This window comes from Callospermophilus lateralis, chromosome 5, assembly GCF_048772815.1.
Source record: "Callospermophilus lateralis isolate mCalLat2 chromosome 5, mCalLat2.hap1, whole genome shotgun sequence".
Lineage (NCBI taxonomy): Eukaryota > Metazoa > Chordata > Mammalia > Rodentia > Sciuridae > Callospermophilus > Callospermophilus lateralis.
The window spans coordinates 18,715,062-18,741,060 of NC_135309.1; the positions used below are offsets into that span (position 1 = coordinate 18,715,062).

General features: G+C 45.4%; 1 protein-coding gene across 4 annotated transcripts in view; it reads right to left on the reverse strand.

The window, feature by feature from the left end:
- Nucleotides 1–25,999, reverse strand: part of Tenm2 (teneurin transmembrane protein 2) — an 884,372-nt gene that overhangs the window by 172,808 nt on the left and 685,565 nt on the right. For 3 of the 4 annotated variants that reach the window (XM_076855695.2, XM_076855694.2, XM_076855693.2), the window contains exon 6: nt 8,111–8,233. The exons of the other annotated variant lie outside the window; for it this stretch is intronic. In XM_076855695.2, the coding sequence (XP_076711810.1) occupies nt 8,111–8,233 (123 nt within the window). The remainder of the gene's footprint in view (nt 1–8,110; nt 8,234–25,999) is intronic. 4 annotated transcript variants of the gene reach the window in all.

Here is a 25,999-nt window from a genome sequence, read left to right on the forward strand (position 1 = left end):
TCTTCTCAATATACCTTAAATAATACAGCCTACTATTTCCATAGCATTTGTACTATATTCGTTATTATCATGAGATGATTTAGTGTATATGGGAGGATGTGTTATGTTATATGCAAACAATCCACCATATTATGTAAGGACCTTGAGCACTTGCAGGTTTTGGCCTCTGGGGTTTTGGAAACCAATTCTCACAGATACAGAGAGATGATGGTTTTTGAGTGTGTGTGTGTGTGTGTGTGTGTGTGTGTGTGTGTGTGTGTATATATATATATATATATATATATATATATATATAAATAGATAGATAGATAGATACAGATATTTTTTTGTCCTGAAACTTTGAAAGTAATTACCCACAGATCTTCCTTTACCTCCAAACACTTGTTTTTCTAGAAAACAAGGACAATCTTTCTTCAGAACCATAGTACAGATATTAAAGGCAGGAAATCAACACAGCTATAATGTAATATTTAGTCCACACATCTCATCGTGATTTCCTAAGGATTACACTAGTCCTTCGTATAGCAAATGGAAAAAAGGGTCCAGCCATGCCTGTCATCCTAGCGCCAGCACCATGACTCATCCCTAAAAGGACATCACTGCGAGACAAGCAGCAAGGAAACACATGACTGAGGTTCTGTCTTTAGCTGCAGGGTAGGTATCCTCCTGTGGGATAGATGTCCTACTGTGGGGAAGGTGACCTCCTATGGGGTAGGTGTCCTCCTATGGGAAAGCTTGGATCTCAAGGGGGATCAGGAGAATTGGTTTAGCTCAGCTCTAATAACCTCTAGCAAGATGATTTTGGGCTTGTCACCACCCCTCTGTGAGCCTGTGTGGTGTGCTCATCTGTGTAAGGGGCTGCTTCTGAGGATTAAACCATGTGACATGTGGAGACTTTAGGTGCCTCTCCACCTTTCTGCTATGACTGGCAGTGCTCCCTTATGTCAACCCTAACCCATGTCCTGGATTTGAAGGGTAACATGTGTGATGGTCTAATTTCATACACAGGCTGCCTGATGTAGGCATCATTAATAAAGGATGGCCAAGGGTGGAGGGGGCCTTAAGGAAATAGGAAGTCATTTTCCAGAGCAGCTGGAATCACTGTATAATGAGGTCAGTCTGCCCTGTGGACTGGGAGGGCCAGAGCACAGTCACATGCATTAGGACGCGATGGTCAGGGCAAACCCAGGCACACGTTCATTCCTCCAAATGGCTGGTGTTGATGTGTTCCAGCCGCCGCTGTCTTGGGCTGCTCTGTGCACCTGCCTAAGTAAAGAGCAGCCAGATTTTATTTAGTTAACAATGAATAATGAACATCTAGGCATGGCGGGCAGGTCATTCCTTCCTATTTTCATGCAGTCAACAATTATCCAGCACACACTATAGTAATAGATAACCTGATGGTCCATATCAGAGTTAGGGTGAAGGTCATATTCCCATTCTCTCTTATCTAGGAAGCCTGCAGTGCAGGTCCCCCTGGACTTGATTTGAGTTGAATTGGGGGCATCAGGAGAAGAGGCACTAAGGAAGACCCTGAAATCATTCTGTGGAAATCTGGCCAGTATCCTTGGGTTCTTGGCAATGCCTGGGCATGGCGTCCCGGAAAGCAGGAGGGAGCCAGCCCACATCTCCCAGAGCTGAAACTTCCACAGCAGACTTTTTCTGTCTCTCTATAAGAGGCACAATGAGAAGTGGAGATGGTGATGATTTTGCTCTAAGAAGCAGATGTCTGAGACAGGATGGGTCTGGCTAGCTCATCTCCAGCTTAAAGATGAGATGCCTGTTTTTTTTTTTTTTTTTTTTTTGAGGCAACACTAATGATCAATTTTACAGGATCATTCAACTCTATAACTCTACGGACGACTGCGCATGTAAATGTGAAACTATTGCCTATGTCTGAAACATGTACCTAAAATTTCAACCAGTTAAATAAGACGGATGTCGAGCAAGACGACAGCCTTCCATGGCCACATTAGGAGCTAATCATTTCAGAAAATGTTACCATAATTCATTTATGGAAACAGTGAAACTATTCCCCAAACAAGTGATAAAGTGAATGGACTCCTAGTCGTACAGGGAAATGAGGCCTCATATTAATACTTCCTAACTTAACCAACTCCAGAGGCACCTCTGCATAAATCTGCCTTGCCGATTATTCTGCCTCACATATTTTTATCTATTGCAAATAAAGTTGAATTCAGAATATTGCTCCAGTCATTACACCTCGTTTCCATTTATTTGGGAATCAGGACAACCATCTGAGTCCGCCGTTTAACCAACAAGAAATTGAATAGATTCTCCTTAGGACCTTAGAGTCACTGTCCAAGAGCACAGCTCATCCAGGTTGCTAAGCCTGTGAGCCTTCAGCTGCTGACCAAGGGCTGTTCTTCAGGAAGCAGCCTCACCCTGGGCTCCTGAACATAGCAGCAGTGATTTTTTTTTTTTTTTTTTTTACAAAATCCTTCAGCTCTAGGGACTGAATGTGGCCTTTACGTCTTTTGAAACCTCAATTTGTTCCCTTAAAGTGCTACCGAGAGAGTTAACAAATATTCATGCCTCTGACCAGTCCAGTGAACTCACTTCTGCATTGATACGTCATTGAGTTTATTGGTATCATTAATAGTAGCTGAAATGTATTGAGAAGCTATTTTGCCATGTGATCTCCTGGTGTCCTTTATTCTTTTTTCCCCCCGAGATGATAAAACCAATGATGGAAGTTAAGTGACTTGCTTAATTTTGACTTAATTTTCAGTGGTGGAACTGGGATCAAAAGCTTCATCTGGCAGACCCCAAGCCCCCAAATTTAACCACTACATGATCAGACAATGCACTGCATATAAGGGATATGCAGAAGCGTGAATCCAGAGAGCAGATCTCTGGGTGTGCAAGCCGACCATGAGAAAAATGGTAGACAATGAGATCAGGAGCAAATTCAGTGGGAAGGGAAATGGATCTAGTTATTCACACCCACATCAACCACAATAACACCAGGTAAACAGAAACCATGAAACCCAGAATGGGGCTGTGGGTGTCAGTCGGAAGCACAAATCTACCAGTGCGATGCACTTGAGTGGTACCCATCTGTAGCAAGGGTAGAACCACACAGTCTCCACAGTGAGAGGCGTTACTATGTCAGTGTGCAGGCTGCTGCGGTATCTGCCAGTAGACGTGCGGTAATGTGATGTTTGACTCAAACATAATGACCCCTTGTCCTTCTGGGAACTTCACTGACTTTGGAAAAGCCCCATGCAGGGAAGTGATCATTTTGAAACTCTGGGCTGTGTGAATCGAGTGGCTGACTGACGGGAGCCAGAGGAAGAATTACCAACCTCCCTGCTAATCTGGCTCCTAGTACCACGCATTAAGCCAACTAGTAAAAATCATTATGAAGTTTTTGCTGAAAGGGCAAGTGTAGGAAAACATGTTTCTAAACAGAATAACAGTCTTTGCCATTTTTTCCAACTTGCATACCATCTGGAAATTCTGATTTTTTTTTTCAAAGGGTAGGAAAGAAATGTGCTTCAGGCACAAATAAATGTTTACAGCTGAGTTATAAACCGAGAATGGTAGGGCTTAAAACAGACAGGCTGGCAGTCATGAAGCTCAAGCTACAGAGAGACAATGCTGTGGGGAGCCGGCCAACCTGTTCTACACACATGGGCCCTTTTGAACGGGAAGTCCTGCTTCCCACTGACCTCATCAAGCAAATGCTTGGGAGGATATCCTCATGGGGGGCTCGTATCAATTCTTCCAGGTAAAGGAAAGAAGATGAAGGGGCATTATCATCTGTCTTGACACTAGGAAAGCAAACTTCCCTTTTGGAAAGCATGACATCTCATAGGAAGTGGCAGCCCACAGAGACTTGTTAAGTGGACCGATGGAGAGAAGCCATGAGGACGTCAGTTGACAACATGAAAGATCCATACGTTGTTGCTTATTAAGTGCATGTTCCCACGTGCAGTGTTTGACAAGGTGATCTTGTTGGTGTAGGACAGCACGTTTGTGGGGAGTACCATTCCAGAGATGAGCAACTGGAGGTAGAGAGAGGAAGAAGGACCTGCATGAAGTCACAGAGTCTCCAAGAGAAACCGCTGATATGTGCATCCAGCCAGACCAGCAATAGCATCTTATATTCTAGGTAATTTTGCATTAAAAGACCCTCGAGAATGTATCATAACCAGTGCTTGGTGAGAAGGAAGACTGATGTATTGGGAGTTTGAGCTCCTCCCTCTGGTCTCCCACAATTTGTGCATTTATTGGAAAAGTAGAAGTGGGTTTGGAAAAGACACAGGACAAGTCATCAATTTTTTTTTTTTTTTTTTTTTTTTTGGTAAAGGGTCAGGTAGTAAATATTTCAGGCCTTGTGGGCTGAAGTAGCCTCTGATGAACTGACTGAGCTCCACTGTTATAGAGAAAAAGCACAGGGGCAAACATGTGAGCAGATGTGCATGGCTGTGCTCAGAGAGAACTGGAGCTACCATCACAGGCAGCTGGGCAGAGGTGGTCACTGAGTTGGGGTTGGCCGACTTCTGACACTTTGAATGTCAAATGAGTCGTAAGTTCTGAGGCTGATCCATGAAATACTTCTTGGGAATTTATTCTTTCTTAAAATCAGCGACCAATTGGGTACCTATGCTGTGTGCCTCTTTAATGCTCTTGTGTACCTTGCCTCGAAGCCCACCCCATCAAACTGGGATGACTTTGATCATCCGAGCAGGTCAGAATACTGTATTGACTCTTCATTCTCAAGGCTTATCTAATCCCAGATCTATAGAGAAAGCGCTCCGTGTCCTCTTAATGAAGATGTATGAGTTCATTCCTTCGAACATAGAAACCCACCCGAGACGGTGAGTGGCTCTGGCAGTGTTGTGTGCCGCTTCTTCTGGATGCGAAACCCAACAACCATCCATGTTAAGGTTTAATTGAAAGAGAGCGGAGGGAAAAATAAGCCATGGACAACGACAAATGGAGAAGGGAAAGGCAGACAAAGCCCAAAGAACATCCTCTCCCAACTAATTAATCAAGTGCTTTGTTTCCACTAACATAGCCACGCGTGGAGGCTGCCCTGTCGATTAGACGCCTTTCCAAACCTGAGCAATGTAAATACTCCTCAAGACCAGGCAATGAATTCTCCATCGATGTGCCATCTTAGATGGGACTCACACGCCTGTGTTTTGCTTACATTTTAATTTACTCCTGCTGGATACTTACCCAGTAATTGCTTAATAAGATTAACCTCCCTGGCAATGTGTGGTGAATCTTGATTAAAACATCGGCGTGAAGGATTATTGTATACCACAAAAAATGGAGGGGGTGTTATTTAATTAACTTATTGCCAATATGTCTTGATTGTCTCTTTGAAACACTGGAAAAGTAGTCGATTGGCATCGATTCAGGTTATCTAAATGTATGGAATTGGGGAGCGGAAAGGAGGGAGGTCACTGGGTTGAGAAATTCTAGTCACATTCCCTAAGAGTGAGGAGAACATGAGGACACTGTAATCTTCCCAGTCATTTGATAAGACAATCTATAAAACAAGAAGAGATCTGACATCCTCAGTCATTGGAAGACTACTGTTTTGGTACTGGGAAAGGAAGTGTCTGGATTTATATAATTGAAAATTTTCACCCTTTTTTTCTTTCACCTTTTTTTTTTTTCTAAGTATCTTATTGACCAACACATTGGGCAATGATTTAGCAAACATTTTATCTGTCTCATAACTCATTTGGAAAGCATCTGAACTGGTGATGTTACACGACTTGCACAATATTTTTAAAAGCGTGTTGTGTGGGAGGGAAAACTTCCAGTGGTTCCAAAGACACAATGGAAAGTGTTTCCTCATTTGTTAATTAATTCATTAATCGATTTTTTTTTTGATGTTGTTGCAGATGAACAGAATGCCTTTATTTTATTTGTTTATTTTATGTGGCGCTAAGGATCGAACTAGTGTCTCACAAGGGCTAGGCAAGCGCTCTGCCACTGGGCTACAGTCCCAGCCCTCATTTGTTAATTCAGAGGAGCCCATTTGTAAGGCATGCTGTCTGAGATGAGTTTTCTTCTGTTTTCTGACCATGATGGCAAGGAATGTCACAGGGGAGAGGAGCTTGGAAATGGAGCTTAATCCCCAGTGGAGGGGTGGCTACTTTAATTGATGGGGATCTGTGCAGATCAGTGATTTCCATTTGTGAAGGACGCTATTTAAAAAGCATTTGTACATAACTTCAGAACGCAGACACACCAAATGCATTCCTGTGCCTGATGATAAAAGATGCACATTCACTTTTAAATGTGTATTCTGCATTTTTCTGAAAGGACGGGGTGCTGACTTGTGGATTAAGGGATATTAATGGATAAGATGTGGCAGAGATTCTCTAAGCAGGTTCCAAGAGCAGCTCCATTGACACTCTAGACTCCAGAGAGGGGAGATTCTTGATCACGGGGGCCGTCCTGTGTGGAGCCGGGTTTTTACAGCATCCCTGGCCTCTCCCTGCTAGATCTACCTCCCGCAATTGTGACAATTGAAAAACTCTTCAGACATCGCCAAATGTCTCCTGAGGGGCGAAAATATCCAGGCCAAGAGTCAGTGCTGTAAAGGAAACTGAAGAAAGGGATGGTGTCAAGTGCCAGAGGTGAATGGATTTCCAACCTGAGGCCAATAAATTTGACTCTGGGCTTTTTGGTCAGTTAAAGCAGAACATGGTCAGTTAAGGCAAAGTATACTTTTCATTCTGAGGTTGAATTTTACTTAGTTGATAATGGGAAGCATATTATTTCATCTGCAGATAAAACTTTTTCATGCTTACTTAAAGGTAATTTAGTGGTATGATTGTGACAGATGAGAACCCTGTTCTTAAAGACTAGATAAAAAGAAAAGTCATAGCTGAAGCTTCAGAACAGCTCTCAGGAGAGTAACCTACAGAGCACTGGCTTCTCAGGATGGCGAATGCACATTTCTGAGGGTAGAGACTTCTGGAATCTTCTCTGTGGAAAACAATTGACCTATGGAAAGCACCAACATCTTGCCCAAAGGTGCAAAGGGCACAGATCTGAGTTCAAAGCTGCACCTGCCTACTTGATTGCTTTGGAGTAAGTTTCTAGAACATTCTGGACCTCAGCTTCTCAGAGATGATTTCCCTCCCTTTAGAGCTGATGAAGTTACAGTGCTAAGCCTGGTGTGCAACAAGTGCCTAATAAATGTTCCTTCTTTCCTTTTGGAAATATCCCTGTGGTTATTTTAAGAAATGGAGGGAGGGTTGAACTGGTTATATATTCTAAGAGGCAAATTCTGTGTTTGGAGTAACTCTGCGATACAACCTCTCCTGTTTGTGATTTCCATCCTGAATTAAGCAAACCCCAACACCGCCAAGCCCTGCTTGTGGCGCCATTGGCTGTTCTTGTCTTCTAATTGCTCCACGTTCCCACCGCCCTACAGTTCTGTTTTCTCTCCTCCTTTTTAGCACCTTGTTAGCACCTATTTTTTTTTTCCTCTGCAAGAATACAGTTGCCTGATTGCTTCAATAAACATTTCTATTGTCCCCTTCACTGTTCTGAGAAGAGAGGCTTTGTTGCCGAGTTGTCAAAACTCCTTTCTATTCTCCCCCAAAGCAGAACAGCTCTGAGCCTGTCTCTTGCATGCCAAGCCAGGCGTGCTTGCTCCCCAGGGAGGCTGTGTCTCTCCTCTGGGAGAGGGACCCAGTCTAGTGGCATGTGCGGCCTGCTGCTCCCCGCCTTCTGATTAGGCGGGACTTTCTCCTGTTGCTGCTGCTGCTGCCGCTCCAGCTGCTGCTGTTGCTGTTGCTTCTGCCCAGGCCTTGGGATGCTTTCAAGTAGCTCTAGACCTTGCCAGTCGCTGTAGATAGCATAGGTATGCACATTGCTTGGAGCAGGCACTGAGCCAGCTCCAAACGACTCCAGCCAAACACAGCTAACAGACAGGAACAGCAAACAGCTTTTAACGGGGGCACCTATGAAAGGCAGCAATTTTTTTTTCCTTCCCCTTTCTTTTCCTTTTTGCATACCTTCCAAGATTTGGATTAAAAAACCTGAACCAGCTGGCGAGGGCTCTGAATTTTCCTGTGACCTCGAGGGCAAGCAGCAGCTGGAACCTCACCTTTGCCTCCAGATGGCAATGTTGCCCCATCATCGTTTCCTGGTAAGCCGGTCCTTATCCCATTGTTAAAGGTGTGTCCATCTGCCGGCTGGAGTTGCCAATTGAGTCCGAGCAGATGCATTGCTGCAGGAGAGACAAAGTAATGAAAATATGAATAGATAATTCAGCAATGCAAATGTCAAGGGGGAGGGCCAGGTGCCTTTTTTCCAAGCGATTGCCTTTTAAGGAAACTGCAGTTCAAAAATGGCTTGCCCTGGGCCGCAGGGATTAGCTAAATACAGAAAGCATGTCAATCTGAGTGGCTAGGTCTCCTTTTCCTTGCTGCAGCTCAAAGCCTCAGCAGGGAGGATCCCTCCTGGTGGACGAGAAGGGAGGAGAAGGCAAAGCCTAGATCTCCCAAAGGGTGCCTCCGCAGAGGTGGAAACGCCCCTTCTGAAGCATGGTGATGGGGACACTCCATCACATCCCTCTTTTCCGGCACTCTGGAGGCAATGGAGTTAGACTGGTAGTCTGGGGACTTTGACAAGGATGGTTTCTCCCAAACTACTCGAGATACAACTCAGCTTCAAATCGAGGCTATGCAAATGGCACCCACCTGCCGGTCCCTACTACACCTGCTCTCACATTCCCACACAGCCAGCAGCACCCAAGGTGGATTGGTCCATTTGAAAGCCTACCTTTCCCTTTTTCAAATTTTAGAAATATATTATCTCTTGCACCATTCTTCATAATAAGAGGATCCCTTTCAGAACATTGTGGAAAAAGTTTAGGAGGGGGGGGGCGACGATGATAGAATGGAGTCCTTTCCTGAAAAATAGTGCTATTCTCTCTCCCCCGGAGCATGGAATGGGACAAAGTGATCCGGAGCACTGTCTGTTCTTCACCTGGGAAACAGGCGTGTTTGCAGGAGTCTTACTTCCATGTACACCTCGAACCTCCAAAGAAACTTCTGGACTTTCTGTTACTGTGCCCCAAAGGACGCCCCCCCCCAGCGGGTTTAGCTCAGCACCCCCTGACCACCATGCTTGATGGTTCTTGGCAAGGTGTTTTCACTGAGTAGAGTAAAAGGCAAATCCCAAGCACCTGGATTCTTTGCTCTTATGGAAGAAATGCTTCATTTGTGAATAAATAAGAAGTTCCTTCCCTGTGTATTTCCCATCTAAACAATAACCGCGCCTGTCTGTCTGGTGTTTCAATGGTCACAGGCTGACGCTGTTGCTACGTTCCCGGCTCTGCGGGAAAGAAAGGGCTGTTGACAGGGGAAGCTTCCCAGTTTGAAGCGGGGATGGGAGAAACAGTTAACCACAGGAAACACAATTAACAATGCTTAGGAAATTGTTCACATGGCAATTAATTCTGCATGCCTACCACCACTTAAAGTCAGCCTGCATTCTATTAAGGTTAAAAACCTATCTTCAAACAATACAGCTCAGATAGATGGCTGCAGATTAGGGCGGCGAGGTGTGTGTGTGTGTGTGTGTGTGTGTGTGTGTGTGTGTGTGCTTTTCTCTTACGCGCTTTACCATCTCAGAACCACATTTTCTTCCTCTGCGTTACTCTGAAGGGTTCAGCCTGCTGTTGCAACTTTTTGAGATGATAAATACTAATAAGAATAAGTGACATTTACTGTACACTTTCTGTCAAGGTAACACCTAATTTTCTCCTGCAGTTTATCCATTCTATGTAGGTCACTTACTTGAAGAGACCAGATTCTATTGCCTCAAATAATGACATATTTTCACCATACAGAGGTCAGGAAATGAGAACTAATCGTGGTGGCTTTGAGATAACGATAGCTTCTGATTTGTAATTACCAGGTGATGGGAGCCAAGGAATTAGCTATTTTCAAATGATTTTTTTTTTTTTTTTAAAGATGCTGGTGGGTTCTTGGGGCCTGCCTGGGCCGCCACTGCCATGCTGAAGATACAGCCCTTTGGAGGAGGGTCTCTGTGAGTCAAGGTACATGCCTACAGGTGACAGGTACCAGCTGCATTTGGGGCCAGTCGCAACCAAGCTTTGACGTTCACATCTGTAGAAGGAGGCAGTAGCGCCCCCTGCAGGCAAACACATCAATCTCCCCCAGGAACCACCCATGGTGAGCTATCATCAAAACTCTGTCCTCTTGCAGTGCTCAGTCTTGTCACCAGGGGACAGAGCACATTGCAAGGGTACACTGTGGGAGCACAACAGACCCTAATCCAACTGAACATAAAGGGGATCTCCCAACACTGCGTCCTCTGTGGTTTCAAGGTGGCCTTCCTTCCCCCTCCACCACCTCCTTTGGTTTTGTTTGGAGTTCCACAGTATCTTTTTACTTTTTTTTTTTTTTTTTTTAAATGTATCCTGAAAACAAGAAAACCAAAGACAGGGTGCAAAGGGTTTGGGTCAGAGTATACGAGTGACTTCGCAGACAACTCCCAGAAGTGAAAAGAGAACTCAGGAAGTGAGATGGAGATGGGGAAGTGGGGAAAAGCCAAATCTGGCGAGCAGGAGACCCGTCCTCCCAGCAGAGGCAACGCGACAAAAATGAAACTCAAGTTCAGGCATATTTCCTGTTGTTGGATTGAACAGTAAGTAAATAAGTGAGAATTATATCGGGGGTACAACCACCTTCTCGTTGTTTGGGGGTGTCTGAAATAGGCTTTTGTTGGCACTGATTTTTTTTTTTTTCCTTGATCAGCCATTCCTTGTCTCTTACTTGAGTAAGAAAATGAGACTATCTTTCTGGCCTGTGGGAACGGACTCAAGGGTCCTTAGGATAAAGACCCAGGGGAGCTGGGAAGTAAATGAGTTTTCTGACTAATGAGAATTCTGCTTCTTATTCTGCTCCTGATTTGTTCTATTGGGTTCGGCTGAGAAATCAGCCTTTCAATCAATCTCTCCCTTTACCTTTTGCAAAGGTTTTTGTCATAGGTGGAACAAAGGTTCCTTAAGGCCCAGAGAGAGGTGAGGCACCTGTATGCCCCAGAAAATCCAACAGGGCCTTACACCTAAGTGCATCCGAGTTTACCAGAATAGATAATGGTACATGGGGGAAAACTTGGAAGCCTGCCTTGCAGAGCAAAATATGCTCGTAAATAAAAACACATAATACAAGGGGCAGTGGGCGAGATAAAATGGCACTGGTAGCAATATAGACTAGTTTGCAAAAGAAGGCTGTTTTGGTTATTATTGTATCAAATACCTGCTGCCAATTATGGAAGCCCCCCAGGAGCATGATGGTAGCTGTTTTGTTTTTTTTTTTGTTTGTTTGTTTTTTGGTACTGGGGATTGAACCCAGGGGTACTTAACCACTGAGCCACATACCCAGCCCTTTTCTTTTTTTATTTTGAGACAGGGTCTCACTAAATTGCTCATGGCCTCGCTAAGTTGCTGAGGTTGGCTTTGAACTTGCAATCCTCCTGCCTTAGCTTCTCAAAGCTGCTGGGATTACAGGCATGTGCCATTGCACCCAGCCAAGGTATGGCAGTAGCCATTCTGCAGACATTCTCTGCAGGGAGATGCTGTTGTCACCCTCAATTTGCCAACTATTGACTGAAGTTTGATTACAGGGAGATTTCATAAGCATGGTGGAATTGCAACAGGATGCAGCTTCTCTGCTTCTTCTTTCATATTGATCTTGTTACAAAGTCTATGGGCAAATGGTGTTTCAGCAAAACTTGTCTGTCTGAAAACTTGTGACTTTCTCAGTGGGGTTGATCAATGGCTGTCCATCATAGGTACCCCGGCCCCCTGACCCCAGGGAGGTTACACTTGATGACCTGGTTGAATTTGGGTGTGGCTTTGTGACCTGGCAGCACACATAATAATGTAATGATTATTACGTAATCATCCTGGATCTTGAGTAAAGGTGGCATCCAAGCCATGGTGGTTCAGTAGAAGAACACAGAAGGAGTAAAGAAAGAAACTGTAAGTTGTGAGCCACCTAGGGTTTGGGGTTCTTTGCTACAGAAGCATGTCTGAGCCAACCTTGACTTATAAAGAAAATAGGAGATGCCATTTTTTTTTTTTTTAACAAAAGATCTTTGTCTATTCTTTAGAATTTGGATCAGGATCCTTTCTGAAACTCAAGCAGGAAGGGTTAACACTTGTTCAGGGCCACTATTGTTGTTTCCGGAAACAACAAAATGTAGTTCTTTGGACATTATGCCTTAGTACCGCCAGCTCTGATGAACTCTCAGAGACAGATTCAGGAAGCTGAGAATCCTTGGAGTAGACATAGTTACGGCTACTTCATCTTGAGATTTTGTGTAAATGCTGGATTCATCAATCAACATTTCTCTGGACAAGAAATCTTGGATGCACTAGGGTGGTCCCTCTCCATTCCCTCCCATGAATAGTCCAGCAACTCATTCCAAAAGGTCCGATTCAGGCCATATTAGGGTCACAGTTGAAATGAGTTTGGGAGGCCCTCTCCCTGAGGTCACCCCCCCAACTCCGGTTGATAGTCAAATGTACCATTCATCATGATTAGTCAGGCTCCCCCCAGAGAGACCCTTGGATAGAAAAATGGGGCTCCATGGGTCAGCAAGGATGGGTCGGGAAGGGCTCCAAGGAGGAGCTGGTGGAATCCAGGTGGCAACTGGGAAAACAGCCACTAAAAACACAGCAGGCAGCCAAGTTCTGGAAGTATCCCTCTGGCTAATTGGAGAAAACTTTCACAGAGTGTTGAAAAGGAACCAAGGCCGTATGGAAGGACCACACACAGATCCTGGGTTTCAGTAAGAACAATAAATAGACCTACCTGGAGTTAGTTTGATGATTTCTTATTGAAGTTGCTATGTTTTGGTGCCAGATGGGCTCTGAAGAAATACTCAGAGGGAGCCAAAGTAGGAGAGAGAGAGGGAGGTTGTGGGGGAACCAAGAATTCTCCAGCAACCACAGGACAAGGAGAGGTAGGCCTGGAAAAGTGGTAGCTGCGAAGGGGGTTGTCTGAAATAGTAATTAGGGTTTGTGTGGGCCCTGCTGGGTGCCATTTAGGACCTTCCTTGTTCATTGGCTGGCAGAGGATCAACCTGACAAGAGAGTCAATCAATATGTCAGCAATACTTCCCAGAGAGCTGCTCAGCCCCTGCTTGTCAAAGAGGGCAAACATGGAAGCCACGGATGCTCTCTGTTTGCTGAGCAGCCCCCAGGAGCAAGGGGTATCTTTAAAGATCAGGCTTGTCGATACATAACCCGAGGAAGAGATTGGACTTTCCTTTGAAAATGGAAGACGGCAGGCCAGGCAGAGCTCAGGGAGGGACCGAAGGGAACTGAGCCCGCTGGGTCTGGTGGCTGAGTGTGCCGTCAGGTGCACAAGGGGGTCTTTGAGAGTATGGCAAAGCTCATTCACAAACCGGGAGGATGTTGGGAAGGGTCAGGCCTGGGTCTCCCTGTCTCTGCACCAACCAATTAAGTCCACAATGCCAGGATCTCTGTGGGAAGCTCAGTGGATTCCAAACCACCCCTGCTGAGAGGGGAACACTGCAGCAGGATCATCGGGGCTAACCCTGAACTCAGGCACGCAGCCCAGAAAGGCACCTTGGCAATCAGCGGTGAAAATGAACATATGCAAATGAGCTTCCTCGGTCTGAGGACAATTCACTTTTATTTGACAACGTACCGGGGATTGGGAAAATTACTTTAACATGGCATTTGTTCATTACTTATCATTTAGCCAATATTCGTGGAGCACCCACTGTGCATGAGGCATGTCCATCAGGAATAAAGCCGCCCAATAAAACAAAACCCTCACTCTCATGGAACTTATGTTCTAGCGAGCGACGGAGAAATGAAACAGAATTGAAAAGCAGAGTGGGGGTCAGGGAGTGCCAGAGGGGTAGGGGATGAGAAACTGGAATTTTTTTTTTTTTAATGTTTTTCCAGTTTCCAACTGGCCAGGGGTGGTGTCTGAGCAAAGCCCTCAAGGAAGTGAGACAGCAGCCAAAGCTGACGGAGTGGGGAAGGGATTCTGAACTGGAGTGGAGAAACAGGGAGGGAGTGGGAGCAGGTGCATTTGGGGGGAAACTGTTTTAGTCAGCTTTTGCATCACTGTGGCCAAAAAATTTGACCAGAACAATTCAGAGGAGAAAAAGCTTCATTGGGGTTCACGGTTTCAGAGGGTTGGCTAACTCCATATCTCTGGGACCAAGGTGATGCAGAACTTCATGGCAGAAAGCAAGGCAGAGGAAAATGGCCCAGCACATGGCAACAGGAAGCTGAGCTCTGCTGACCAGCAAGGTACTATAAACTCCAAAGGTTTGGCTCCAGTGACCTCTTTCCCCAGCTATACCCTACCTGCCTGTAGTCACCATGCGATTAATTCATTCAAGTGGATGAATCCATTCATCAGGTTACACCTCTTATAATCTAATCATTTCACCTCTGAAAATCTTTGCATTGTCTTACACATGAGCTTTTGGGGAACACCATATAGCCAAATCATGATCAGGACTTTGCCTTTTCTTTGGATGAGATGTGAGATGTAGGAAGAATATTATTTTGAAGATGAAAGCTCATTTTATTCCATTCTCGTGGAAAATGCTAATATAATCTACATCATATAGATAAGGAAATTGGGGCTTACAGAGGTTAAGTGACTTGCCCCAAAATCACAGAGTCAGCAAACCGAAAATCTGGAACTCAGACCTTGACACATGCAGGAAGTGCTCCAAACCCCATGATGTCCTGCTACTGACTCCATTCCACATTTTTTTTTTTTTTTCTGAAGGACACCTGCCCTCTGGGTTTTCAATCACTACTTAGTCAAGACTGAGCAGGACTGGAAATTCTTATCAAATATTGCTGCTCGTAAACAGATACCTCCTTTTGTATATGGTCATTAGTCCACCAGGAATATGCCCTTGGGCAGGAACTAGAATGCTATTTAACTTAAAAAACAACAACAACAACAAAACCCCCTTGCCATTGTCAATATAAAATCAATCTATTTGGCACCTTCGGTGGATGGTCAGGCTGACTAGCAATCAAGTTTGGTGACTTTTCCCTGTCCAGTTTGCTTCTTGTTGTTTTGGGGTACTGGTGAGGACAGTGATTTTTTTTTTTTTTCCTTTTTGAGGACAGAGCGGGAAGCCTCTGTAGTGCCTTAATGACATTCTTTTTAAGAACACTGTCAGTGCCAAAATTACCGACTGCCTAAGAGAAGAGATGAAGATAAACCATGAGGGATAACATTCTCGAAAATGCCTTAAGTCTTAAAAAAGGAGTTAAAAAAATTTAAATCTCAAAGGAGTTAAAAAAAAAAAAAAAAGCCCTTCTCACTGCTTTGGTGAAATGATTGTCTTATTTTCCCCAGACGGTGTTGCCATCCACTGAATGGAATAAAATTTCAAAGCACCACATGGAACTGACGCCCACAAATCCCTTTCCTCGTAATGGGATTTGTGCACCCATCTCCCAAGAACGCTCTGAAAACTTGCTTGTCTCCGTCCAACTTCCCGCTCGCAGCTTCCAAAATGGCTGCAAAGCTCACGCCCCAGGAATTGCACAGGGAGAGGAAGGATGAGCAGGGGATGTGATCCCCGAATCCTAGCACGACCACTTGACAGGGGAGGGGGGCTCCGCGGAAACACCACTGCGTGCATCTCTCCGGCAGTCTTATTTTCCAGCTGTGGTCCTAAAATGTCCTCAGCAGGGATTTTATCGGTTGCTTCCTAATTCTAGACTCTTGCAAAAAGTAGAGAGGCTTTCTGTCCCCTCCTGCATGTCTGCCGTGAGGACAAGGTGACGGTTCCATGAGGCAGCTCTGGGACCAGGGAGCAGTATGTTTCTGAGACAAGAAGAATCCACACCAAAGGACCAGCACATTAATCTGTTCTGGTGACAGACTCAGGATGGTACTGCTAGTGCAAAGTGGGATGAGATTAATCAATTCCTGTGTTTGGAAGAAGCAAATGAGGCTCCTTACAGCTTATGGATGTACAGAGCCCTGGGGCTGGTGTCCTCCCTCACCTGTCCCCTTGGATCCCCTGTTACAGGTGCACTGCAGGTGGCCATGTTGATACTGTGGGCGGGTGCCGTCTGGTGTGCTGCAGTGACCTCTAACGACACCCTCTTGCTCTCAGCATCACCAGGCAGATCAATACGCAAGACAGACACCCACACTCCAGCCACTCTCCTTTCCCTGTGCAGAGAGCCCGGGAATGCACCCGGCTGGCGGGCTTCGGATGCCACTCAGGCAGGCCATTGTCCGCCAAACTGCTCATCCTCATGCAGATAAACACATCCCTGGAGCCGCTGGCCACACAAGGTATCATTTCCCACCTCAGACCACCCAGCCCCTGCTGCTATTTTTTCCCAGGGAAAGAAATAAAATAAAAGCCTTTCTTTCTCTAAGAATGGGCCCATGTGATCAAAATACCTTTAGAGAATGATAATATCGGGAGGTTTTATTCACCAAATAAATCATGGTCTGGGATTTTAAGAGCTTTTGTGATAACAAAACACATCCCCACAATCCACACCTAGACACCTAGACGCATCTTTCTCCCGCCCGAGCTTGTCATTCAGTGTTGACAACCCAAACAATATTTGTCTTTCTTCAGAGAGCAGCAACCGGCAACCCTGTTAAAGAGAGGGCAGATCCGCCAGACCACCGACGACAAAGGAAAGGCAAGCCGGGCGGCACATGGCACATGGCCACCGGAATCCTAGGAAGCAGACATTATGAATGTTTTAGAGGATAAGATGTCATATTGATCGGGAGATGTGCAACGTGTGCTGGAACAAAGAGGAGAACTCTCCCGTGAAATACAGCCTTGTGCGAGGGGGAGCCGCGTGGGGTCAGGCGTCCGCCTGTTGTGGCTCTGGCCAGACTCTGCTCTCCAGCAAGTTCTTCCCTCAGCTGCTGCAAACAAATGGAGGGAGGGGCCGGCTTATTTTCTTTCCTGAGTCCTGGGCAGCCCCCAAGCAACAGATTCCAAAGAGTCCTCTGATCTGAACTCCAGAGTCCACCACCTGGCAGGTGGAAGCCGGGCCGAAGAATCGAGACTGAGAGGGGGCTTAGGCATCAGGCAAAGGAGCAACCGTCCCTGTCCTAGGCCCTGGGACACAGCAGATTCATTCTTGGCAGGGTTCAAGTTTCTGCTCCACTGTTCATAAGCAGGTGACCCTGGACAAACCTCTCTACCCCCACTTTCCTTGGCTAAGCTGAAAGCTAACATTTTTTTTGTCAAGCACCGTGTTAAGTCCTTTATATGCATCTTCACACACTCCTTATGATGACCTAGAGGAAGGTACTGTCAGCTTCCCATTTTACAGAGGTAGAGATGGAGGCGTGGAGGGGACGGAAGGGCTGGTGGGGGGCAGCTGCTTTTGGAATCAAGCACATGCCATTACCTCCATTTTCTTGCCCTTAGTGATGGGGATGTGTTCTGCGAAACACGTCGTTAGGCGACTGTGTCACTGTGAGGCCATACAGTGCATTTACACAAACTAGGACAGCTATGATGTTGCTGTGGGATAGAATTTGTGGAGCACTGTCCTAGAGGGCAGCACATGACTGTATCTCCACGGAGTGACAGATGATGCTCCCCCCACCCGCTGGCATGTCATGGTAGTAATGCAATCAGGGAGCTGGGGGTTCCTGTGCCCAGGAGCCACTTGGGAAGCCCGTCTCATCTCCTGCTGGGTTCTTTGGTCATCACTACGATGGCTCACTTTTTATTAAGCCTGAGCATGTGCCAATCCCTGGGCTAAGCAGTTGTTACCAATTTTACGAGCCGGGATCCCTGCTTTCATAGTTTGCAGATGAAGAAACTGATGCTCAGAGGAATGAAGTGTACCAAGCAGCTGGTAGGTAGTGTGACACCTAGGCCTGCTCTCAAGGGCCACACTACCCCTTCCACAGCAGGACAGCACCAGCACAACCCCAAGTCCCAGGGAACAGGGGGACAGCTCCCCTGTGAGGCCTTCCCTTATTGGAACCGTCCTTCAGAGACACCTCTGTGCTCTCTTTTCTGCATTGCAGGAAGGGAGGCAGAACCCAGCCAAGATGGGCCTCAAGGGTTACCTGGTCCCCACCCTTGCTGTACAGACAGATGGTGAGCATGTGCCTCACTGAAGTGAAATGATTTGCCCAAGGTCATGAAGACTCCTGGCAGGCTAAGCAAGGATTTTGACCTTGTCTTTCAATTCCTTTCCCCCTCATTTTCTTCCCTCTCTTTAAAGACAGAAAATTCTGAAAACTTGCAACGTGATGCTTTATTACAGAGACAACCAGGGGACTTCAAAGAACCCCCCTTTCCTCATACCGAAGATTTATATTATCCCTACCTGCTGGTGAGGGCATGAACAAAATAACCTGTTAATAAAATTAGCCAACAAAGGGGCGTTTGGACCCTCTGATCCTCAACTCAGGGACAAATGGCTTCGACTGCAAAATTCAAACCAGGATCTAAATCCACGTTCCTGTTTCCACCTGGCCCGACCATGCCATGGCTGGCAGCCTGTTCTTCCAGGAGTGAGAAACGCGTTGGAGAAATGAGGATGTTGAACAAATTCTGCAGGTAATTTTCATTTCAGATTGGTCATTTGTTCAGCAAAGCCAAATTAGGCACATGGGGAGGCTGCCAGTGTCCCTTTCAATTTTTAATTTTTGACATGGTTAGCTCAAGTTTTTTTTTTTTTTTTCTTTTTCCCTTCCACTCAGAAAAAAAAAAAAAATCCTGGATTAGCAAATTGGGCTTGATCTTTCTCTTAAATGGTTTTTAGTTAAGTGGATGTCACATGGCTAACCTGAAACATTTAAAACCTGATTCTGATGGAAAGGAACATGGAATTAGTTCTATCTCCCAGGGCCTGATTAGGTGGTAGGGAATGAAGCCACGCAACACGGCCGCCTGCCCTCCCTGCTCTGCGATCCGCTGAATAGCAACACAGTTAACTTCCTTCAAGGAGAAAGCGAATCTGGGAAAAAAGAAAGGATAATTTCTTTTTTGGAAAGCAAGCTACCGGTACCTACAAAAAAAAAAAAAAAAAAATTGCGTTTTCATCTGCAATTAGATAAATGACACAATTAGACTTATTTTGAGTTGGTGACAATTTAGTTAATAGAGCTAATTTCAAGGGTTTTATGTGACACTCAAGTCCCACACGTTCTTTCGTGTTAAAGGTACACACTGCTCTCAACAGGCAGCGGGAGGCAGACGGCTGTGACACCTTCGGCTTACACAGAGCATCTCAGTGACAGCAGGAGGACATCGGACATGCTTGTGCTACCCCCTCCACCTCGTGGCTTGGGTCCCAGCCTGCATCCTAGCTCCACGGGGAGCCCAAGCCAGGCAGGACCTATCCTCCCCTAGGAGGGGCTAGCATCTCCTCTAATATCAGTGACACGGTTTCTATATGGCTTCTGCCCTCCCATCTTAGGCAGGAGAGCAACCCACAAAGTCTGTGCTAATGGTATGAAGAGGGTGCAAAAATCACCTATTTTTTTTTTTAAATTCTTATTTTTATGTGATGCTGAGATTCGAATCCAGTGCTTCACACATGCAAGGCAAGTGATCTACCACTGAGCTACAACCCCAGTCCCAAACGTCATCTATTTATGGTGTGTAAGAAATAGGTACTCTGAAGAGTGATTAGATTCAATGAGGTCATTAGGGTGGAGCCCCCTTGATGGAATTTTGGTGACTTTATAAAGAGATGGAGAAAGACCACATAGAGAAACACTCACATTTCAGCCCAGGGGCCCTTGCCAGAGCTCATGTCATGCTGTTTAGACCTCCAAATTGTAAGACAAAATCAACTTCATTTCTTTATGAAGCATCCTGCCTCCAGTGTCTTGTCACTGTAAGGAGAAGTCGGCTAATAGAATCAAGTCCCCTGGACCTGCACATTCAGAACTAAAGAAAGATGAGGCCTGTGTAAAAATTTACCAACTTGTTTGCATTGCTTAGTGCATTTAGAGTAAAGGGTCTAAATGTGCCCTGTACTTGATTCCATTCAACTTTACAGGACACTCTGGAGGTAGATATCTTATTATTCCTGTTTTACAGATAAAGAGAGCTTATTACAGTCATACAACATACCTAAGGTCTAGGGTTGCTAGATTTTTTTTTTTCTTTTAATTTGCTAAATCTGGCTGCTCTACCAAGGTCGCATAGTTAGGACTAAATCTCAGAGACATCTTTGTTCTTCTGCAGCCCCAGGAACAGCCCTCTAATTAGTGCCCTCCACGTCTCTAATCTTTGCTCTCTGTCAGGAACAACCATCCCAGGTAACCAAAGTTAGGCCTCTCCTTGGAAATGTCCATGCTTTCTGTTTTTTTTTTTTTTCTATCCAGATTTTCATTTGCATTCTGCTTCTGGGCTAGAACTTCCCAAAGAAATATCACACAAGCCACACGACAATTTAAAAAATTGCTAGTAACAGATTAAACAAGTATAAGCAAATGTAATAATGTGTCTTAACCCTACATCTCCAAAAGGTTATCAACTCAACCCGAATATACAGGTCACAAAATGAGACTTTTTGTTTGTTTATTTTTGCTCAAAGTCCTGAAAATCTGGTTTATATTTCATATTTACACTGTATTGTGGTTCTGATGTTAAATGGTCAAGAACAAAATTCATGTCCCGCCCAAAACAATAAAGGCATTGGTAAGTAAAAACATTTATGCTTCATTTTAAAAATGTAAAAGAATTCACGGGAAACACAATTCAGCTCTTCAGTTGCACTGAACACGTGTCAAGTGACTGGCAGTCACATGTGCCCGCTGGACAGAGCAGATCCTGACCTTGTGGACTGACCGGGGTTCCCCTGGGTCCTTTCCTCTCATGCTCCTGGGATATTCCATTCGCACACCTCTCACACATCCCTCTACCTCGTGGGGTAGCTACTTAGCTACCCATTATCCTCTGCCCTGCCATTTTGAGCCTTGACCACCTTGAAAGGTGAGAGTGCTTCTTTACCCGCTTTCTAATCTGCCTCTACAACCAGCATCAGGCTTAGGACACTACAGTGCATAAGAAATGTTTGCTGAAGGAAAGAAATAACTGAAAATTTCGTGTTTTAAAGATTTGCTCTTTTCAGAATGTTACTCAGCTTTGAAGAAGAATGAAATTATGGAATTTGCCAGTAAATGGATGAAGTTGGAGAATATCATGCTAAGCAAAATAAGCCAATCCCTCCAAACCAAAGGACGAGAGTCTTCTCTAATATGTGGATACTAATTCACCATCAGGGGGTGGGGCACTAGAGAAGAATAGAGTTATCTTAGATCAGGTAGAGGGAAATGAAGGGAGGGGAGGGGAGGGGAGAAGATGTGGGGATAGGAAGGACGGCAAAATGAAACAAACATTATTTTATGTACACATGTGACTGCATGACCAATGTGATTCCACAACATGTACAATCAGAAAAATGAGGAATTCTATTCCATCTATGTAAGATAGATCAAAGTGCATAAATGCATTCTACTCTCATTAATTAAAACAAATACAAAATTTTTAAAAATTTGCTCTTTTCATCTTACAGTGTTCCGATGGACAATAACAATGGTAATAGTAATAAGTAATATCTTGAGTTCTAACTCTGCCAGGCTCCAGGTTACTACCTGCTTTTAAGGCATTTCTCATTTGATTATTATAACAAAATCAACTCTGAGCCCAGTCATCAATGACCATCTTCGTGGATTTTACTGAATCTGATTTCCATTAGTATTATCATTGACTATATTAAAAAATCAAAGCCAGGAGCTATGGTGTATGCAGGTCAGCCCAGCTACTCAGAATGCTGAGGCAAGAGGATCGCAAGTTCGAAGCCAGTTTGGGCAATGCAGCGAGACCATTTCAAAAAATTATAAAGGACTGGGGATGTAGTCCTGTGATAGAGCACTTGCCCAGCATGCATGCTGTCCTGATTTTTATATTTACTTATAAAAAGTAAATATAAAAATCAATCCCCTTTCGAAAAACATGAGTCAATGTACCTTATTTCAAAATAACACCTATGAAATAAAAAGCTTGCTATGTTAGTTATAAGGTTTTGTGATACCTTAGAAAAAAATTTAACCATGAAAATAAAGAAATTTGCCCCGGTGGTTCACAATGTACATTATATTTTCACATGATGTTATTTGTCAATTAAATAAATACTAGAATATGATCTAAAAGACGAGAACCTAGGTTCAGAACCCACCACCACCCAGAGGCACTCTGCATACCAGGAGTGGGCTGAGGGCCACGCTGGGGGGGACACTACCCCGTGCTGGGTAGTGGCTAACCTTCACGTTGGTCTTTTACTTCCCTGGGACCTCCATGATTTCTGAGCTTCACCTCCCACCGCACGGTGGGCTCATACAGAAAACACCAGCAGTGGAGGCAAGTGGGAGGGAGACCCTCCTTTGCCTTCTCTCTTATTATTTCTAGCTGTAAAAAAAAAAAGCTAGTCACAAGCAAATCACAAGACCCAACCCAACCCTCCCTCTGACTGAGGATTCTTTGCTTCTGTAGGGCCAGGGGACAAAGACCGCCTCAGGGGTCAGTCCTTTCTACTATGGGACTTCCTGTGTGATATCAGACTACATCAGGAGAGTTCCAAAGCCTCTTCCTCTGTCCCACCTGCCTTCCTTCAGCCCCAGGGGGTCTCCACCGCCCAGCCCACCCTAGACATCTTCCCAGAATCTGCTTAACACAATAAATGCAGCAGCAACCCCTGGGCACCTGGTATGCCCCCGGCCCTGCCAGCCCCCAGTGCGACCCTCGATAGCAAGAAGGGCCATGCCAGCACAGTGCTTGCCCTGGGCCAGACACTGTCTGACCCACTTAAGTACGTAGATGTGAAATTGCCAATTTTATTGGTAGACATGATAGAATAGCAGCAATTTTACATGGTTCAACTTAATATATTAATCACTTCATTTCGTAGCTCTAGGAGGCAGATATTTTTATTAGTCCCATTTTATAGCCAAAGACACCAGGGGAGGGAGAGAGTAAGTACTTTGCCCATGCCATTCTGCCAGCAGTGGTAGGTTTGGCTTTGAACTTGGGGACTCTGGTTCAGCAGTGTCAACTGCAATGCTTTCTGTCTCACATATCAGAAGTGCCTAAATCTAGGTTCTGAGTTTCCAGTACATCTTGAGGACACTCTACTTGTATGGAAGACAGAAGATGGTGGTCAGAGCAGCTCTGGACTCGGCAGAGTTGGCTTCAGATCAGTGTCCTGGTCCTGTTCTTAGTAACTGTGAGGCTGTGAGAGAGGTTTCTTTTCCTTCTCTATCCCTCCTTTCCTTCCCCCTCCTTCCCTCTTTTTTTCTTTCCTTCTCTTAGACCCTCAGTTTCCTCATTCATAAAATAGGAATATTAAGGCTCACCTATTGAGCATACAAAACACTTAGCTCAGGGCTCCACACAGAATCAGGAGCCCCGCCCATAGCAGCTATTGTGTGGACTGACTGAGCGACACCATCCGTAGAAAAACACCTTTCACATGCCAAATAGCTAGGCCCCAAGCAGAGAGCCTGTTCTTCGACTGGCAATGCCCTGCCTTTTGAATTAAAATCAGAGCATCCTATATAAGAAAATACTTGAGGATCATCTCCTCCAGACTCGTTTTACAGAAAGGGTTATTACAGAGACCTAGAAGGGTGGATTCTGTGTAGAGGCCATTCACCTGCACTGAGAAGCAGACCTCCCTGAGCTGATTCACATCCACCTTACTGCATGAACCCTGGAAGCTGCAGTCCATTTGCAGTAAGCTTCAGGGGAACCTCAGGGCTGCTGACCCGGTCACATATTTCATGCACACATGAAACGGGGGTTGGGGGGGGATCAACGGGAAACTGTGGTTGTGAGGTGCAACTGGGGTGGGGTCAGGGAGGGAAGTGGAAACATTCTGAGTGATGTCCATCAACTTTCTTGAAAGCCAGAGAAGTGTGTTTCCTATGCAAATGAAGCTTCAAGACAAGCCCTCAACCTCCATCTTTCCACCCAAATTTCCACCTTTAATCCCTTCCTATATAGACATTTTGAAAATGTTGATGTGTAAAAAGCCTATCAAAGGGCAATATTTTCTGCCTGTAGCCTGATGTCTGCAAATTCAGGGTGCTTCCACCAGTGGTCACCATCCCGAAGCAGGCAGAGGCTGGCGCAGCCTCATGGAGCACAGTTAACAGCACTTCCTAGCTCCTGTTCTGTGCCTGGGGTCCAGGCAGGCCCTGGGGATGCCATGATGACCAAGAGACTCTGCTCCTGTCCTCAAAAAGTTCAGCTTAGACCTGTTGTTTCAGGCTGTGGTTGCCAGACTAGCAGAATCAGCTTCACCCAGAACTTGTTAGAAATGCAAATTATGGGCACCCCCCACCCCTCCAGGTCTCCAAATCAGAAAGTCAGGGGTGGAGGCAGAGTATGTGCGTATTAAGGAAACCTGTAGGTGATTTGGATGAATGCACGAGTTTGAGACACCAGGTATTACTGAGGCTAAGTTGATGGCAACTCATTAAAGGGCACGAGGGCAAGGATGAAGCTCCTCTTGTGGATTACCAGGAAGGTCGAGGAGATGAGAGAACCCAGACACCTCCCTCCAGGTCCAGGCACTAGATCTCTGCGCACACAGGCAGCATGTCAGGAGCTGCTGTAAGATGCAATGTGGAAAGGAGGTGGTTGGCCCCGGGTGGGAAGATGGAAAAACATGTTGCCAAAGCCAGGTTGAGCCAAAGTGCAATGGTGCGCCAGACAGGTCCTCTCTGCTCACCTCCTCTCCTGCCAGCTCCGGAGCAGAGACCCACTGCCTGCTTCCAAACCCTGAAGCGCCCCTTGTCTGAGTGCCTTCCCATCACATCGGAAGTTTCCTCGGCCCCCATCCAACACTCCCAGGACTCTGCTTTCCAAATGACCACCATTAATGGATGTGCAATTATAGGGACGATGAATGATTTAAGCCAAACATATAAACTCTAAGAGTAGAAATTTGAGGCAATGTTCCAGGTAGAGGGAGAGAGATTTTCAGGCAGGAGATGTTTTCAACAGTGGCTCTGAAATGGCATTCGGGGCAGGCTCACCTCTCCGTTGTCAGATGAACCCTGGCTGCAGAGGTGCAACTTGGGGGATTTCGGCTCTGTTTGGAGCAGTGATCATCCCTCCTCTCCTCTATCAGGCACAGAGCTGCCCAAAGCAGATGACCCACGGGGGGTCCCCCAGTGATATCCTGTGTAAGCACCTTCCTGGAAGCATTCCCAGGAAAATTCCTTTTTGAGCTGAGCAGCTATGCATTAGCTTAGGACTCTTAGGCCTCAGCTTGACATAGCTTGTGTAGCAAATGGTCTTTCTTTCTTTCTTTCTTGGAAGGCTATGAAGGTAGCTCATGAAAGTAAGGAGAAGCTGGCCAATCCAGCTCTGCCCCTTTTGCTCTGTCAGTGGGTTAATGGGTTTTGCTGTGGGTTTGAAGGGTTGTCCCTTTTAACCTAAACTCACATGTTAAAATCTTATTCCCCAAGATGATAGTATTAGGAGGCCTTTGGGAAGTGACTAAGTGATGAGTCACCTTAAAAGTGGGATCAATGCCCCTTAGAGGAGAACCCAATTGTAAGCTGGCACTGAGTATGAATGAGAAAGGAAGCCCTTTCCAGACCTTGAAGTTAATAAAGCCTTCATTTTGGACTTCCCAAACTCCAGAACTATGAGAATTAAACTTCTATTATTTATAAGCTACTAAGTCTCTGGTATTTTGTTATAGCAACCTGAGAACCAAAGACAGGCTTTATCTACAAGGGGAGAACCATGTGCACAGGGAGTGCTGTACCCATGTTCCTACCTACTTGGGCTGCTAGATGAGAGGAGGGCTTCACTTTTACACATGCTAGGCAAGGGCTTTAAATGGAATCACATGCCCATTTTGCGGGGTGGGGTCCAATCATGGCTGGTGAGGTAAGGTGATACTCTTGACTCT